Below are 19,129 nucleotides of genomic sequence, written 5' to 3' on the forward strand. Positions count from 1 at the left end.
ATACAGAAAAAATGACTTTAATGGTGCCTTTTGTAACCACAACAGAACCTAGTGAAAATTTCCCTTCAATGGTGACTGTCAGAGAGCATTTTCTAGAATTTATTGACATTGATGATACTACAGGAGCTGGTATGACAAATATGCTTCTTAAAAAGCTGGAAGGTATGAGAATTGCGATAGCTGACATGAGAGGTCAGGGCTACGATAATGGTGCCAACATGAGAGGAAAGAACAGAGGAGTGCAGACACGGATCCGAGAGTTAAACCGTCGAGCTTTTTTTGTCCCATGCCGTTCTCATTCATTGAACTTGGTGGTTAGTGATGCAGCATCAGCTTCTAGTGAGGCTGCTGAATTTTTAAATGTAATTCAAAGCATTTATGTATTTTTCTCTGCCTCAACTCATCGATGGCAAATTCTGAAGCAACATCTGGGAACATCCTCTCTGACACTGAAACCACTGAGTGCCACACGATGGGAAAGTCGAGTGGAGGCGATAAAGCCTCTCAAACACCAAATTGGGAAGATAGATGATGCCATAGTTGCCATTATGGAGGATAATCTTATAACAGGAACTGTTCATGGGAGAACAGTGGCAGAGGGCAAGGAATCACCAGAAACATACATAACTTCAAATTTCTGGGTGGCTTAGTGTTGTGGCATGACATATTGTTTGAAATAAATGTTGTAAGCAAGAGACTCCAAGGTGTTGACCTTGATATATCTGGAGCAATGGAACAACTGGACAAAGCAAAGTCATACCTGCAGTCTGACCGGTCAGATGAGGGATTTCAAAGCGTTTTGAAGAGTGCACAGAAGTTGGCAGCGGAACTTCACACTGAAGCTATTTTCCCACCCATTCAAGAATACAAGAGTCACCGAAGAAGAAGGCATTTTGATTACAAGACACGGGATAATCCCATAAGAGACCCCAAACAACAATTCAAAGTTGAATTCTTTAACCAGGTGCTAGATTGTGCAATACCGTCAGTTGAACGTTTCATGCAGCTCAAGGAGCACAGCAGTATATTTGGGATGTTGTATGATATTCCAAAACTCCTCACTATACCTGAAGAAGACCTACACCAGCACTAGAGACAGTGTTGACACATGAGACATGTGCGATATTGATGCGAGTGATTTAGGGGATGAACTGAAAGCTCTTTCAAGATACATTTCAGCAGGATCAACTCCAAAGGCTGTTCTGGAATATATGTGCACAAATAAGATGACCACCCTCTTTCCAAATGCTTTTGTTGCTCTGCACATACTTCTAACACTTCTCGTAACAGTTGCCAGTGGCGAACGCAGCTTCTTCAAGCTGAAGTTAATAAAAACACATCTACGCTCTACCATGACACTGGAGAGGCTGGTCGGCCTTGCAACCATCTCAATAGAGCATGAGCTGGCCTAGACTGTGGACCTTCAGCAGGAAGCAGTTCTTTGCAACCAAGAAGGCACGGAAAGCACCACTTTGATTATTCAAACAGATAAAAATGCTAGTGTTATTATGCAGACAAGAAAAGTTACATTTGCTGTTCAGGCATTTGAAAATTAAGTGTTACTTAAAATTTTTGAAGAAGGCATTTTAAGTTGTTAGTTCTCCTTTATTGGGGTAGGTAGCAGAGCAGTACCATAAGAGGAGTAGAACAGGAAGAAGGCAGAATTGAGACCTTTCAAAGTTTTGGCCCAAGCGAGGGGACATGGGGGCATCATTTGAGCTCCCTGCCTCAGGTGCCAAAATGTTGTGGGCCGGCCCTGGTGTGGGCTGTTTTGGGTATGTCTACACAACAGGGGCTGGAACAACAGCTGGGGCTGGAAATCAGGCTGTGACGCTCCCCTTCCCATCTTGAGCCTGAGCCCAAATGTCTACACAGCTATTTCTCGTGCCGTAATGCGAGCCTGGCAAGCCTGAGTCTGTAGACCCGGGCTCTGAGACTCGCTGCCGTTTGCTGCATAGACGTCCCTAAATGGCACCGTCAATGTGAGGAGCCAAGATTAGAAACTGTGCCTTGTCTCCTGAGCATTTAATTTGTGTTAAATTTAATTTGTCAGGTGTAATGAAATAAATCTGCAAATAGGGGATTGTTGGAAGAAGGTTTAAAAGTACAATGTGTTACAAGGAACAGTAGAAAGCCTATCCAGATGGTGCAATGTTAGCACAGAATTATGGTTGCCTTTGTGCACCCTTGACCACCTGAAGCATCTCTCTCCTCTTTAGAATTTATTCCCACAATGCATCTTGTTTCTAAAGCTCTCCCGTTAAAGCCATTTACTGGGGCCTTAATATTTTGGAAATAAAGAGAGGGGTATAAACTGTCAATCGAGACCCCGCCGTAGAAAGAGCTTGCAATTTCCTTCCATCCCACTCACCCTTTTATGAGTTACTCAGTCCGCTCATTTTATCCCCAAAATCACGGTCAGGGAAATGCACAGGGCCAAATGGCTGAGAGGGTTTTTCTCCATAGATCCAACATCAGAACTAAGCCAAACTTGCCCATCTGCTTTCACAGTTTGTTTTTGTTGGTGTTTTCTCCAAATTAATTGTGCCCTCTCCAAAAATCATTGAGAGATTCTTGAAGAAATGAGCCCTGGAGACAAAAAACAACTCTGGAAACTCCCAAAGAGAAGCTGGACAAGTGTGGTGGAGGGTGCAGCAGTGTTATCAGCAAGGGGATAATCAAAGTAATGGGTCAGATTCTGCCTTGATTTACACAACTGAAGTCAATGGGGTTGTTAGAAGTGTAAGTCAAGGAAGAATTTGGCCCAGTGTTTCTCCAGAGATCACCCAAAATGGATTGTTCCTTAACTGTGGGCAGTAAAACTGATATGTTTTACTTCTAGAATTACTGGTGTCCAAACTAAATGAGCAGATTTAGGGATAACATTAATTCAGTGATTGATCTTGCAAAGGTGGAATGATGAAGTGGGGAGTCCCTGGTTTAGGAGCTGTGAACGTAGTGCTGCAAAATGCAAGGGATGAAAGATTTTTTTTTATGATCCTAATATCAGGTTATATGAAAATGTGCAGCTGCTATAACTCTGGAATAAGCAGAAGTCCAGATAAGCTTCAGAGGAAAGCAGAAGAGCGGCCTTATGCCACAAAGGCTCAGCTGAATCACCAACTGGATATAAATGGGCCTCCTTGTGTGGGAAAATGGGAGTGATGAGAGTACAGCTGGATATTGGACTATGAAAATTTGAGGCAGCCCTCCTTGTATGTTCATAGCATATACTGAGAAGTGCAGTGGGCAAATAAAATAAGAAATCGGACAGATTGTAGTTTCGATTGTAATGTATTTTACGAGAGCTAGAAACTGAATGTTCACCAATGTGAAGAAAAAGAAGAGCCCAGAATTTGACATTTAATTTTCTAGGGTATTGATCAGTGCTGTGAATTGTAGCTAATTTGGCTGAAGGGTTCAAAGACATTCTAGGCCTGATTTTCAGAGGTGCTGAACTCCCACAGGTCCCACTGAAGTCAGTTGGAGGAACAGGTGCTTGTATTTTAGAAAATCATTCTCTGTGTAAGGGCTATGTCCTGATTTTGCAATGGTCGAACAATTTTGGGATCTAATCCCCTCGTGCTAATGGAAAAGTTTCAGAGGCTTGGGTTAGTGGATTTTGGTTTAGGTCAATCACTAAATGTGTTGTCAGAACAGGGAAGTCATTATGAAAACATGCTCAAAGTGCTGGACTAGCTTATATATGTTATGTAATAACCCTGTTCCTGTGAACTAGATAATCCAAACTTTGGGGAAGTTCAGATCCAGACTAAACCCCTACAACTCAGCTTTGGATCCAAATAGAAAACTGCAGTACAAACTGTTTTTCTGTGGGGTTTTTTTTTTTGACGTTCTCTCATATGTTTCTGCATAACTTTCCACCTCATATGCTTTTCCATGCACAAGGAAATCACACAGCCCTAACATCAGCTACTTCTGCTGGCTCGAGTAGTTTACCAGATGTTTAGCTTTGGGCTAGATTTTGCTTTCAGTGGACAATGCAACATACATATGATGTGGAAATTTGATTTGGACACAAAGACCAGTAAGCTGCTAACAAAACCCAATCTGCAATATCAAGATACTATTCAGAACCATCGTCTCTCAGGAGATTTTTAACCAGGTCACCTATCAGCCTGCCAACAACTTGATGTTACCTCTCAAGGGAAAAACAGTTAAGATTTTAATTGTGATGTGAGGTTGATTATTTATCAGAAACTATACAGCATTTGTTTTGATATTATTATTATTATTATTTCTGTTGTACCAGTGCCTAAGAAGTTAATACTCCCATTATACTATGTACTATACAAACACAGTCCCTGCTCCAAAGAGCTCACCATTTTCATAATCAAACTGAGGTACTTTTTTCTCTAGCTCTGTAATTCTGTTCTGTTCCATTCAGGTTTTCATACTGTACCCATCACTATGTTATCTGATTTGTTACCTCAAACACTTTACGACATAGGGCAGATTCACCACTGCCTTGTCCCTTGTTTAGTCATGTACACCTGCATTACACAAGTGTAAAGGACTATACAAGGTACAGGCCATAAGAATCAAGCAAAGCAGGCCCACAAAGTACAGTAACTGATGGAGTCTTTCTTGTGTAGAGATTGAAAATTAAATCAGTGATCAGCACTATAAAACGAGTGTTCACAGTGGATATTCCTGTTCCCTAGAGTCTATTATGGGAGAGGCAGGCACATGGCACCATCCTCTTACTGAGAGTGTATTGTGCATACCCATAGAATCATAGAACCATGGGGTTAGAGGGGAACATAAGGGGCATCTTTTAATGGTATATATTTACCAGTGATTACAACAAGGATATCAACTAAGATCATATTTCTCAAGGGTGACAGAGTTTGATGAAGTACTTCATATACTGTGGGATTCCTACTGTAAATTGGAATCATATACCTGACCTTCCCCTCCTTCACGCAAAGCATATTTGAGCCTGCTAGGGTATGCAGATTAATGATTTTTTGGTAAGGTGTCCCATGGAAGGATTGGCTCTGCATCTGTGTTTCTATAACTACCACAATGTGACCCCAGTCCTGACTGGGGCCTTTGGATGTAATCATAATAGAAATGGTAAATACTATGTGCTAAATCTGTTACCATAGAAAGGCCAAAGTTACCTATCCCTGTATCTCTCCATCACACTATCATGCATGGAATTGTCACCTTGGTTAATTCTCTTTCTGTGCTGGCACTACCATAGATTGATAATCATGTTTTGCCCTGTTCTTGAGGCCTTGTTTTGAATATTAATGCCACTTAGAAGGCTTAATTTGCAATGTTTTCCCCATGTACGTTACACTATGATTTAGAGGTATCAGAGAGATGAAGTGTCATTGCAGATAACTCCTCCCTCTTTTCCCCTGATGGTGCCTCATGCGGTTTTGTATGGATAATTTGCAGTTGTTATGCAAATTTCAGGGTTTACAATGACTTGGGCAGTATGTGCCCGATTTACAGAGTGTCGAGCACCCACAACTTCAGCTGACTTCAGTAGGTGCTACAAGTGTTCAGCACATCTGAAAATTCAGGCACTCTAGTGTCTGTTTTGTCCAACACTGGAATTTTTTCATCCCATTTCTATAATCACTGTCAGAACCTGCTCCACTTCATGGTTTGCTATTGATGGGAGCCTCCAGCGTCCAGTCTGTAACTACCTGCAACACTTTCAGTGTTTGTATATCACTGGAAGGGACTTTGTTCCTTGGTATTAGTTGGTTTACTTATCTTTGTTTCTTTTTGGAGGAGCTGTTTCAGTCTGCTCTTTTGTTCCAGAGTTGCTATTTTACACTGTCTTGCCCTCGAAAGCTAAGCATGGGGAAAAGTGAAGGGATAAAGTTAAGAAAACATTTTAATGGTAGCAGAGAGCCAGATGGTCTATTTTAATTGTTTGTGTATAAACACAGACACACTAATGGCTAGCCCATTACAAGCACAGTCCATTATCTTGCATTTATTTCTCTTCAAAGAAGACTCCTCTTAGGATTCATTACTGCCAAATGCACAGGAGATTACCTGTTTTCTTAATGGTAATTTATATTGATATTATAATCTGCTCTGTATAATATTGTCCTACACAGAGAAAATGAGAATAACTCTAGTATGAAAAATCCTTTTGCTGGTGGTGATGTCTGATTCCCTTGTTAACGTACACGGGTTGAAAGTGGGAGCTCCTCTGTTGACAACTTCACATTGCTCGACTCCCTTCTGAAGTCTGCATTTAAGTGACGGTTGAAGCTGTATACTGGTCATGATTAATTCTTGAAAATACCACAGTTGAGACATGGTGGAAGGGATTTTAAAAAATGCTTACCTCCGCCAAACTCTGTTCCCACTGGAGCCAACGGTAGAACTCCCACTGACTTCAATGGGTACTGAGTTAGGCCAGCACTGAACACTTATGAAATTCCCCCAAGGGCTCTTTTCAGAAGCCCTGTGGATCAGTAAAGCCAAAGGTTGGTCTGCAAAGCCAAATGGCATCTTGTTACCACTTCCCAGTTGAGGGAATCGAGTCCATTCTTCGACAGGAGGCTGGATGAACTGCATTTTGGAAAACAGGAACTCAGAGTGCAGACTCTTCTAGCAGGCCAGTCATTTTTCAAAGTCAACTGGTATTGCTTCGCCATGTTCCGGGGCAAGGAACTCTGAGCACATCCTTTTCCAGCAAGTCTGCCAGGGAAACAAAAACAAAAGAAAAAAGACACATAGCAATATTATATTTTAAACCACATCTGGTCAACACACACACATCATCCCCAGTCCTCCATTAGCTACACAGTCTCCCTATCCAATATCAGATCAAATTCAAGGTTCTCCATGGGACAGGCCCACATGACCAGAGGACCTCTCTCTCTCCTGCTCGATGGGAACCACAGAATTATCTGTGAACACAATCAGATTGCTGGGATTTGGGAAGCAGAGCTTTCTTGCTGTTCTCCCATAGGTATGGAACTCCCTCCCCACAGAAGGGAGAACTACTATAAATTTTACCACCTTCAGGCCTAAGTGTAAGGCTCACCTCATCCACCACAATATCTTTCTCACAATAACACCAGCCCTTGCAAATAATAAATATGAAAGATCAATATAAAAGTAAATGGAAGAAGGGTTTAAATAACACTTAATATTTGCTTTGAGGGGGAGGAATCGAAACCAAAGACACTTCAGTTTGGTTTTCTCTGTACAGTAACTCCTCACTTAACGTTAGAGTTATGTTCCTGAAAAATGCAACTTTAAGCGAAACGATGTTAAGTGAATCCAATTTCCCCATAAGAATTAATGTAAATGCGGGGGTTAGGTTCAAGGGATATTTTTTTTTTGGCCAGACAAAAGAATATATATATATATATTGTGACAGGGTCGGGCCAGATGGCTACAGGAGAGTGATAGAAAGCAGATCTATTAGCCCCAGGTTAAGTAGGTCCCTTTTCCCTGGGTAAGGTAACAGGGAAGGTTCCAGAACAATCAGGAACTTTCTGGAAACAATTAAGGCAGACAGGCTGATTAGAACACCTGCAGCCAATCAAGAAGCTGCTAGAATCAATTAAGGCAGGCTAATCAGGGCACCTGGGTATAAAAAGGAGCTCGCTTCAGTTTGTGGTGCGTGTGTGAGGAGCTGGGAGCAAGAGGCACTAGGAGCTGAGAGTGAGAAGGCGTACTGCTGGAGGACTGAGGAGTATAAGCAATATCAGACACCAGGAGGAAGGTCCTATGGTGAGGATAAAGAAGGTGTTGGGAGGAGGCCATGGGGAAGTAGCCCAGGGAGTTGTAGCTGTCGCACAGCTGTTCCAGGAGGCACTCCAGACAGCTGCATTCCACGTGGCCCTGGGCTGGAACCCGGAGTAGAGGGTGGTCCTAGGTTGCCCCCTAACCTCCCAAGTCCTGATCAGACAAAGGAGGAGTTGACCTGGACTGTGGGTTCACGAAAACGGCCAAACTAAGGGCTGCCGTGAATCTCCGAGGCGAGAAAATCCGCCAATAAGCGCAAGACCCACCAAGGCAGATGAGGAACTTTGTCATAATATATATATATTATACACACACACACACACACACACACACACACACACACACACACAGTATAAGTTTTAAACAAACAATTTAATACTGTACACAGCGATGATGATTGTGAAGCTTTGTTGAGGTGGTGAAGTAAGAGGGTGGAAGAGGATAGGATATTTCCCAGGGAATGCCTTACTGCTAAATGATGAACTAGCAGTTTGCTGAGCCTTTAAGGATTAACTCGTTAATGTAGCCTCACAGTCTACAAGGCAGCACGAATGGAGGGAGGGGAGACAGCATGACAGAGAGAGACAGACACACACCTTGTGTGAGAGAGAGAGATGTGTATTTCCCCTTTCAGTAGCTGACACCACTCTTAAGTACACTACCTTGTTAAGTTAATCAGCAAGCTGAGACCCCAAAAGGTCCCTCCGTCCTGAGCCCTGTCGTGTGTGTCGCCTGCTCTATGGAGATGGGGTAAGCAGGGTGCAGGAGCAGGGGGGAGGGGGACACCCTGATATTAGCCCCTCTTTCCACCCCAGCAAGCAGGAGGTTCTGGAGAGCAGCTCCAAGGCAGAGGGCAGGAACAGCACATGGCAGTGGGGGGAGAGACAGCTGAACTGCCTGCAATTGATAGCCTGCTGGGCTGCTGCTGCACAGGGAACTTAGGGGAGCGGGGAGCTGATGGGGGCTGCCGGTCCACCCTGGTTCCAAGCCCCCACCAGCTAGCTGCAACGGGATGCTCTTCCTGCAAGCAGTGGACAAAGCAGGCGGCTGCCAAACGACACTTATAAGAGAGCATTGCACAACTTTAAACGAGCATGTTCCCTAATTGATCAGCAACGAAACAACGTTAACCAGGACGACTTTAAGTGAGGAGTTACTGTAATTTTATCAGGTGCTCAGGTAAACTGGGTGTGGGATAGATTAGACTAGACAGATTAATGAGAGTGGGTCAGACATGGCTATGGTCTCTACTCTGAGTAACTCCTACATAAATTTGTTAAATATTATTTATTTTCCTTTGTGTAATCAAAGTAACAGGATAGCTCTATGACACCTACTTAGGTTTCTATATATTGACGTTAAGTTGGTATTTTCCTTATTTTTGGCTTAATTATAGATCTTACGAGAGAGGAGGTACATTACTTGAGTGATGGGATATGGCAGTATGATCTCTTTGGAGGGCAGATATTGTCAGATGTTCTAGAAGGAGCATGGAGAAGGACGTCCCGTGCTACGCCTGTACAGTTGGGGTAGCCAGTTTTCCTCCCAATATAGCCATACCCCATCCAGAAATCCCACGTAGAGGTATCCCACTTTTAGTCCCTGTGATGGCAGCCAGAGTCTGATCCCAGTTTATCTTGCAGGGAGGGTTAACAATAGGATGGAAACTTTGATCTAGACCATCAGTTTGAACCTGGTTCAAATCAATAGTGATGGAGTGGGCGGGAGGATATTTTCAAAGATACAGATGGAAGGTAGGCACTTAGCTGCCCAACTGAACGCCAATGGGAGCTAACTGTCCTTTGTACCTTTGAAAATCTCCCTCTAGAAATCATGTCTGTCTAGTGGGTCATTTACAGGCCTAATCTGAAATGAATTGGTAACTCCAGTGGACTTCCTTGTGGATGGATGCCCGTATCACAAATACCACCATCACAATGGGCCTACTTGTTAGCAATTTCAGCAGAGAAGCCATGAAGATTGTACTGTGTTCTCACACCTACAGTTGTTCATATGGGTCAAGGTTAAGACACATGGGTGGGGAGCAGTGCTGGGAAACTTGAATTACTGCTGCTCCTGCTGTGTTGTTCTATAGATAGAGACTTTCAGTTTCCCTCACCTTCACTCTAGCACCTTTCTTGAATGTTTCACTTTGTTTTATAAGGAAAAATAAATTAAATAGATGTTATGTTGATTCTGTTGGCTCTGAGTTTGCTGATGGCTTGAAAGGGATGAAGTTAATGTGTATCAGTTACATGGGTGGAATATTGCCCTCTGTTAAACCAGTGGGAAGACTCATCAGCTTCAATGGTAGCAGGGACGAGCCCATTTTATTGCTTAACAAAATATCCTGTGAGGCCATGCATGTGATCTGCTGCTATACAACTAGGGCAGAAAGAAATGATTGAAAGAAATGAAAGTTAAATCTTTTTTAAAATTGTGCTTTGGTTGAAAAATACTTAGAAATTATGTACAAAATCTTGCTACGCTAACAGAGGGTAGAATTTTTCCAATATTTTTATGGATGATAATATGGTGGTATATTTATCATCAAATTATGGGTAACAGAAGTTTCTTGGATCTCACCCATGGTTGTGTCCTATATACTTATTATAAAGTGAAGGGATAGCGGCTTCAAAAAAAAAAAAAAAAGTGTGTGTGTGGGGGGGAATTTCCAAATTTCAGATTCAATGCCAAAAACATTGACACAAAGAGTTGTTGTGGATTGGGCTCTTCTCAACGGGTTACACTGCCCAGAATTAATTATATTTCTCCAGTCAAGATTAGGGTTGTCAGCTTTCTAATTGCACAAACCCAAACACCCTAGTCCCGCCCCTTCCCCAAGGCCCCACCCTTGCCCTTCCCCGAGGCCCTGCCCCCCGCTCACTACATTTCCCCTCCCTTGGTGGCTCACTCTTCCCCACCCTCACTTACATTGACTGGGCTGGGGCAGGGGGCTGGGTGCGGGAGGGGGTGAGGGCTCTAACTGTGGGTTTGGCCAGAAATGAGGGGTTCAGGGTGTGGGAGGGGGCTGCAGGTTGAGGCAGGGGGTGGGGTGCAGGGGGGATGTGGCCCCCCCAGCCTAGGAGCCGGACCTGCTGGCTGCTTCTGGGGCACAGCGTGGAGCCAGGACACATAGGGACTAGTTTTCCTTAGCTTTGCAGGACCGCCGACCAGACTTTTAACTGCCTGGTCAGCAGTGCTGAGTGGAGCCACCAGGATCCCTTTTCGACCAGGTGTTCCGGTTGAAAACTGGACACCTGGTCACTCTGTGCTTGCTACCCCAAATCACAAAAGCAAATAATGTCAGTAATATGTGGGACAAACGCTGCTTACTCAATTAATGACATATTTTGATCTGTGTAGAAAATTATTTTGATGATATACACAGTAACTAAGATTAGTTTAGTGACCTTGTCTCATTAAGCACATATTTTTATAGGACAATGAAAGATTTTTATATGATGTTGTGTGGGATTAAGGGGGATTAAATGTTTGACATCACCCTTTTGTCTGCACAGGGCTACATTTGCTTTATCACCCACTCAGTAAGCTCTCATTCGACTAAGAACCTACCCTGAAAGAGTGGAAGCAATGGCGCAAACGGAGAATCAACAAAATAAGTGGTTATATTTATTACATTTCTAAAGGCAAATTGCAGCTGCTTGACAGCAGGTACCCTCGTGTGTGGATTTTAAGGAATTTTTGCAATTTGCTAGAATAAAAGGAGAGCTCAGAGAGGAAATCAAAACTGGGATGCCTTTGTCTTCTGTTTTTAGTGATGCCTCATTAAACTTGCATCCTCTTTATGGTATGCTGTCTCTAAATAACAGGACCACTAAAAGTGAAAGGTCACTGAGGTGGATTGGTTGAATCCATTGCATTTCTGTTTTGGTAGACATGGTTCTGGTAATAAAGCTGCTACTCCTCACCTGCCTCTGGTCAACAGCTGTGCTAACCAGTGTCAGTTCTCAGAGTGATCATCATCGTTTTCATCATCATCATCATCAGAAATGCTCATCCATGAAGAAGTATAACAGGTAAGCTATATACCCTGGCTCGCTGCTGCCCTTCTGCTAATAAATGTTGTGTCTGTCACCAAACCTAAGAAGGTATTCTCTTTGTTCAGAGTCCTACTTGACTGATCTTTGTGTTTGTACAGCCCTTAGCACAGTGGGGTCCCAGTTTTGACTGGGACCTTTGGGTGCCCCCATGAGACAAATAGCAATAATACTTTACAGTAACGTTTCCATCACTGATCATTCTGTATCATAATTCTAAATACTTATATAATGTGGGTGGGTGTGTATATGTGATCAGTTAGATAATGTTTGTACAGCTCTTTGAAAATGTAAAGCACCACATAAGAGTTAAGTATTGCGATCATTGTATCGCTGTCAACATATAGTCGTTCAAGAGTTTCAGGTTTTTTCTACCATCAGAAACAAATTCATGTCTAAAGTTGGGTTTATGCAATCATTATTACATTATCTTTATTGCACTAAATACCAGTGTAATAACTATTGTATGCAGATGCTTTTTTCAACAACAGAATAAGGCTAGTTTAAGTAGGTTTTCATTTTAATCATATTACAGTATGTTACTCTTCTGGAATATAGTTATCCACGACGCTTTATTTATGGAATTATTCCACGTCTAACTGCAAATCCCAAAGCTTAAGCTGTTTAATATATTTTATTTAGTTTTTAGTTGGGATTATTGCATCTAACTATTACAGCAAAAGGCAGGCTTAAAAAATATGAGGTGACTGCTTTAAAAGGAAAAAAAAAGTGACATAAAGCCTTTTGCGTTTAAGTTTCTGGGTGAAATGGCTTTTCCCTCCCAGCAACAGTTTGTATAGATCAATTTCATATCATACATGTGAGGCCTTTGAATGTGTTCCCATGTTTACATTATAATACGTCAATAAAAATCCCAGGTCTCAATCTACTGCCGATAATAACCCAATCCATCAAAATACTGCCTTATCATGAAAGTAGGAAAAATTTTGATAAATAGTTAAATTTATGGGAGGACGAAAGGGAAGGCGATTATTTCCCCATATTCTGTATGCGTAGCATTGTGTAATAATGGACAGCATGGGACTCGTAGCCTATTCATGTCATGCCATATGTTGATAAAATACAGCATAGTTGGACTCCTCTGGCAGCTGCACCACTTCTGAATCATGGAATATCCTGCTGAATTTGTGTATAAGAGATACATGGTAGTGGAAGCAATCATAACTTAATAACTGAGGTGCATGGAAAAGCTGCACGGCTCAGGGAACTAGTAATGACTCATCTTTAAGTCACAGGTTCAAATCCAGTCCAAGCCAAGCAGACCTGAAAGTTATGACTGTTCAGCAGTCCGTCTGAAATGAACTGAATATCTAGGAGTCATCACTACTGGACTCATTGTCCATTAAAAAAAAATATCCCTCTATCAAAATGGGAAATAACTGGCACTTTGTTAGTTGTGCAAATGGGTGAGGAACTGCATGGGAATGGAGACTGACCTACTGTCTAACACCTCAAGGTGGTCCCTGCTCGTCTTGAGTTGAGGAATGTTGGTAGGGAGGTGAGAGAGATGTGTATGCTACGGTTCCCTCTCCTTGTCCTGTTCTGTGAATAGCAGACTTGAATTTCTGGCTGTTGATCCAGTATCCACCACTGGCATAACAATTCACAAAATGGGAGAGGGGTCTGACAGTGGGAATGTGCATCCACAGTAGAATCCTGCTTGACATACTGTACAGACCTATTGCCGTATGATTGCAATAATATTTGGTGCTAATGTAACTTCTTTGGTTTCAAAGAGCTTAACTAATTAATCCACATGACACTCCTGTGAGGTAGGCAAGATAAAAGGGAGAAGCATGTCACAACGTTGACCTCCATACAAAGAGAAGGGAGTTGGAGAGGAATTCCAGGACCAGGTGCAAATTGGCATAGCTCCCTTGAAATCCATGGAGTTAGCAGATATATGCCAGCTGAGGATCTGGCCTCAAATGCTTGTATTCTATAGACCACTTGCAACGTTAAGTTTGGAATTGGGACTAGACTGCAGGTTCCAAGCCACAGAGGATCCCAGAGTTTAGCAGCTGCAGAAAGGAGCCAAATACATTTAATTTTTCTTTGTTTGATTCTCTTTGGCATCATTTCTAAAGGGGGCATGATCTCCAGTCCATTTCAACAGGCTCTAACTTTCCAGTAACCTCTTTTTCCTCCTGGGGAAATCCCTGTCAGCCAGCACTAGGATTATTAGGGACACTGCCGAGAGATGGCCTTGGTTAAATGAGTGGCCTTTTATAAAGAATCCCATGTGAAAATGTTACTTAACCTACAACTTTCACTGGTTTAATAGCGTAACCCAAATTCCCCCTCCAAAGCTATTTATCTGCGTTCTCTCGCAAAGAAGATTTTAAAGCATTAACCAAAAGTACATGAGAAAGAGATGATTCTCCTGGTCCTTTCCCTACAATAAAGAACAAAACATTTTGACTGGCGAAATGTTAGGCTTTTTACATTAGTGAATGCAGATTTTACTAAACACATTGGAAAATCCACTTTGAGTGGCAGAAAGGTACATTTGAAGCACGTAATTCACAGTAACTGCATGTGGCTTCTTATTGTTCTGTCTTTGGACAGTGCCTGCCACAAGGGAGTCCTGGTCTATGATGAGGGCTCCTCATGGGTATGGTGATAAATATAATAAATAATAACTGAACAAGCTTTTTAACATTCTTTTAACATTGATATTTTTATCCTGTAATTTCCTGGGTTTTCTTTTAAAAAGGGAAAAGAGGAAAACCAATTCTATTATGTGCCATTAACATTGTTTCCCTGCCTCTCCATCAAAAAAAAAGGGGGTTGAACCCTGAACTTTCAGCAGAGACCTCTACCACACCAACTAAAAGAGTAATTACAATAGCTGGGAACAGTTTCTGTAAGCCAGCCACTGGTGGAGGACACGCAACACACTGAAACAGTGGAAACATATGCAGGGGTAGTCACGCTTCACACACCGCATAGCCAAGCTAAAATTCAATACATTCTTTCTGAGAGACAGTGTGGGTGAGACATGAGTCTGCCACATTAAAGACCTAGGTTCTGTTCCCAGCTTGTGTAATTTTTTTATGTGGTCTGAGCCTTTGCTTAATAAAAAGTGTTGTGAAGGGAATATAATTTTAACACCAGTCTCGCATGTATGGTGTTCTGGTTCCAGCAACAGCAGGAAAAGGATCATCTGTGTTGTCTGTGTTCCTTTGGAGGTTCAGTGGTGTAGGGCATACTGAGATGGTGCCAGGCACAGTGCTAATGGAGTGTTGGCTGGTTTTGGCAGTAAATCTAGCAATGAGCTGTAGTAATCAAAATACAAATTGGAACTGGTGATTCCTTTTCAGCTTCTAACTTGGCCAAATCTGAATGATTTGTTTAAGGGGGACACCAAAAGGCACCTCCCTGACCCCAGGATTATCTCACTGTCAAATTTTAGAGTCCTGCTGCAAACCATTGAGACATTAGAGCTCCTTAAAAACAATAGAAATGCTCTCATGAAGAGTGTTGAGCAACCGCTATATGAAGTCATTGCCACTCCCCCAGTAATACATATGACTTAGTGTGGCTCACATTAAAGCTACAAACATATTATGTTATTTCCAAACAGGATTAGAAGGTAGCTAGGTGAAAACTAATGTATCAGTTTCTTCATCAAGTGTTTATCTCTCTGTTACATGCCCTCCCACACCCAGAGATGCAACCTCTGTGGGGATAGAAGGGGACATGTGTGTCCCACCCCCAACTTTTTATATCTTGTTGATGTTCTCCTTCAATACAATTGTCCTGTGCATTTTCACTCTGGGTCTCTTCTCTCCCCATTTTCACTAATTTTTTTTCATGTGGTTGTGTCACTGCCCACAATCCAGTAATCTAGTCATGTCATCTAATTTAATCATTATTGTGAATGTCAGCAATGAAGCTCCTGACTTGATTGTTTTTTAAAACACAGCAAAAGAGAGATTAAAACGAGGAAATTAGACAGCACCAAAGCACGCCCACTAAAGGCCGAGCAGCTTCTCCACATAGACAACCATGACTTTGCAATGAGACCTGGATTTGGAGGTAAGCAGCCAGCTGCATTAACATTTCTATACTATTTAATAGTTTCATCTTGCACTATAAGCTGCTAAACCCGTGCCCAGCAAGGTCATGTGAAAATGGAATGTCAGGTTTAACTGAGATTTTTCCTCTCCTTGGTTTAAACCAAGAAATAGTTTAGAACAAAAGACAATTTTTGTTCTTTGCACAACTGTAATAAGAGTTGCCAAATTATCTACTCACAGCTAAGTAATTTTTTATCTTTACTGTTACAGATAGAATTCTCTTATCAAAACGTTGCATTAACATATCCCCCTAAAACTGTGCAGTCTAGTAGCAATTAGCAAATTCCTGAAACTCATCAAATTTGTTTTGAAGTTTTTAAGCAAGTTACCAATTCCTGAGTATATTGAGTTGGCATGAAGCACTGAATTAAAAAAACCACAACCTTATATTTTTGGTTTATTGGCCCTTGGACTCCTGTGTTATTGGTTTGCATGATCGTTATTTCCCTGTTTAATTACATTGTAAGTGAATAAAAAAGGTATCATATGGGATGCTCATAATTTGGATATCCCATTAGAGGGCCAGTTTCTGCCATTGGATACACATTGACATGTCCCTTTGAGGTTGAGGCACGACATACCTATGAATTACAGATTTTGGCCCTAAGTTATTACACTAAAATCGAGAAAGGTGCCTTGCTAAAAGGCTTTTCTGAACCAAGGTCAGCAGTTCTGTGTTCATGATTCATGGAAACGGGCTGGCCTGCTCCAAACTGTGAATACAAAATAAAATATACAAGGACAGATTCTCAGCAGCTGTAAATAGTCATAGACTTCAGAGAAGTCAATGGCTGTAGGCCTGTTTACACTAGCTGATAATGTAGCCCACAGTATGCAAATCATGGAAACTGCCAGTAGCTAATCAGAGCAGAGCTATGTACTTGCAGTGTATATAGCTGGCTATAGCGGGAGTAGTTTTTTAGAAGAAGTGCTGCACAGAATGCAGTGTTGTTTAAGTTGGCTTTTGTAAAAGCGCACGCTGGGTAAAGGCAGCCCCCAGGCCCAACATTCCTGTTACTGTCTTGGCCCAGGATTAAAGCACTCTGTGGGGTTGTAATTCCTGGATGGATTAATAGGAACTGCAGGCTACAGCAAGAAATGCTGGGAAAGAGGAAAGGGCTATAAATATGCTCCCCTTCATTCCACGAAAGAGACCCAGAGAAAGAGAGTAGCAGCACCACCCACCACCGTTACTCTTCAGCAACTGGGTCTGGGCAAGACCTAGAGTGGGGCTACCAACTGAGAAGGAGTATGGGATGGGCTGTAATGAAGAAGCCTGGAAAAGAGCAAGAGAGAAGGCCTAAGAGGCAGACAGACAAGCAAGCAATAACTCAGGGGCTATGGGATGGGAAGGAAGAGTGAAGTGGGAATGTCTAAGGCTGGAGCAGATAGCTACTTTATTGTTTAGGGCCTCAGGGCCATGGGTGTCATTTCAGAAAAATTCTAGGGGGGGCCAAAGTTGGGTCAGCATATAGAACGTTCTTTGTGATTTATTATATCTTGCAAAGGCCGGGGGAGGAATAGTGGAGCATATAGACCTATGAAAAGTCTGTTGGAGGCCAAACAAAAATCTGGGCAGGGGCAACTGAGTCTGCCCTGCCTCATAGCAAATGATGCCTCTGCTCAGGACTGAAGGCTTTGGCAGAAGGAGAACATGGGCCCACCTATGCCTCAGCTCTGCCTTCAAGAAGCAATGTGCTGATACCTCTGTAACCAGTTGGTTGTCTCAAAAGGGGAAAAGTTCCCATGGTCCCTGGAAGGAGGGTTGTGGCTCAGAGAGCAAACCGAGTGAAGCCTTTTTGTTTGGACATTTTCCATTGGACTCTTGCTTACCTTGGGAAAGGAGGAGTATTTTATTCCAGCTGGAGGGCTAAAACTATCCCTGACATGGAGAAGGGAGACAGCCAGTCAACAGGGAACCTGAGGCACAGCCATATCCTGAAAGGGAAGGCTAAGCAAGTCTTGCTTTAATAAGTCACCAAATAAGTCTGGGGCAAAAATTGGGGATTGGTCCTGCTTTGAGCAGGGGGTTGGACTAGATGACCTCCTGAGGTCCCTTCCAACCCTGATATTCTATGATTCTATGATAAGGCCAAGTCAATTAGAGTTTTGTCTGAAGCTCTGCAGGATTTGGCCCATGACAGGCAAACTGGACGTGGGACAATGAAAATCTCCTGGTCGTGGTGGACTGGATAGCTCAGGGGATTGTTAAAGACTGCCGACTTAAATCCAGACATTAGTAACTGAATATCATTACTGTCTGGTGGCCGGCTAGTGGTCTTGGTCTGTTTTCCAACAGGCAAGTCTCCTTATCACAATGAAACCCCACCACGATGTTCGCTGAAAGCTATTTCTGAAAGACAGGTGAAGCTAGTAATCTGAAATATATCAGTCAATGGCTTTGCAAGTTACCTCGGTGTCCCTCCCTCCTGCTTTTCCACTCAAGGAATTGTAATTTATGGAAATACCATCTGTGGAAGGAAAAACCATTTCCATGACAGCAAACAGCTCTCTATGAAGTACTCCATGAGTACCACAATGGTGAATCAAGGCTTCTGTTGGTAGTTAATACACAGTTGTGACATCATCAAAAGGTCCAAGCCTCAACTAACCAATCAGAACATGACTTTGGATAGGGTACCTTAATTAATCCCGGGACAGGAAAGATACAGGATATGCATTTCCTTCAAGGAGATTGACTTTCATCTAATGCTGAAGTGTTTCGCAAAGGGAAGCTTAAATACAGGATGAGATGCAATTGGTGATGGGGAATGTGTACTGTTAAAGACACCAAAGGAAAAGAGTCAATACGAACAATACAGCCTAGTTTAAAATATAGGTTAGGTATTACTTGGAGGATGTGAACCATGTGCAATACTATAATTGTTCCTGGAAGCTGGAAATTGGACTAGTATTATTGAATAAATCTGGAGACAGATAATAGATTTTGTTCTCTTTAATCTGGATGTCGTCACCATGGGTCTCTGCAGCTCTGGACACACAAAAAAACCAGCCAACCAAAAAACCCTCCTTTAAACATCACAGTGGTATGATAGCACTAAAATTACCCTTTGAAACTGTTCTATGGATTATTCGCTTACTAGCTGAATGGTTTGGCCTGTTTTATTTTAAAGACTTTTTTTCTTTTGAGGGAGCGTGTTGCCTGGCTATGGTTTCTCACTCTGACCGTACAGGTAACTGAGGGGAATT

At 42.3% G+C, this 19,129-nt stretch overlaps 1 protein-coding gene across 1 annotated transcript in view; it reads left to right on the forward strand.

Moving 5' to 3' along the window:
- The window catches only part of GABRR3 (gamma-aminobutyric acid type A receptor subunit rho3), a 72,176-nt gene that overhangs the window by 15,511 nt on the left and 37,536 nt on the right, over positions 1-19,129 (forward strand). The window contains exons 2-3 of the mRNA XM_007057554.3: positions 11,654-11,795; positions 15,766-15,878. Coding sequence (XP_007057616.2) covers positions 11,656-11,795; positions 15,766-15,878 — 253 coding nt within the window. The 5' untranslated portion in view covers positions 11,654-11,655. The remainder of the gene's footprint in view (positions 1-11,653; positions 11,796-15,765; positions 15,879-19,129) is intronic.

This window comes from Chelonia mydas, chromosome 1, assembly GCF_015237465.2.
Source record: "Chelonia mydas isolate rCheMyd1 chromosome 1, rCheMyd1.pri.v2, whole genome shotgun sequence".
NCBI lineage: Eukaryota > Metazoa > Chordata > Testudines > Cheloniidae > Chelonia > Chelonia mydas.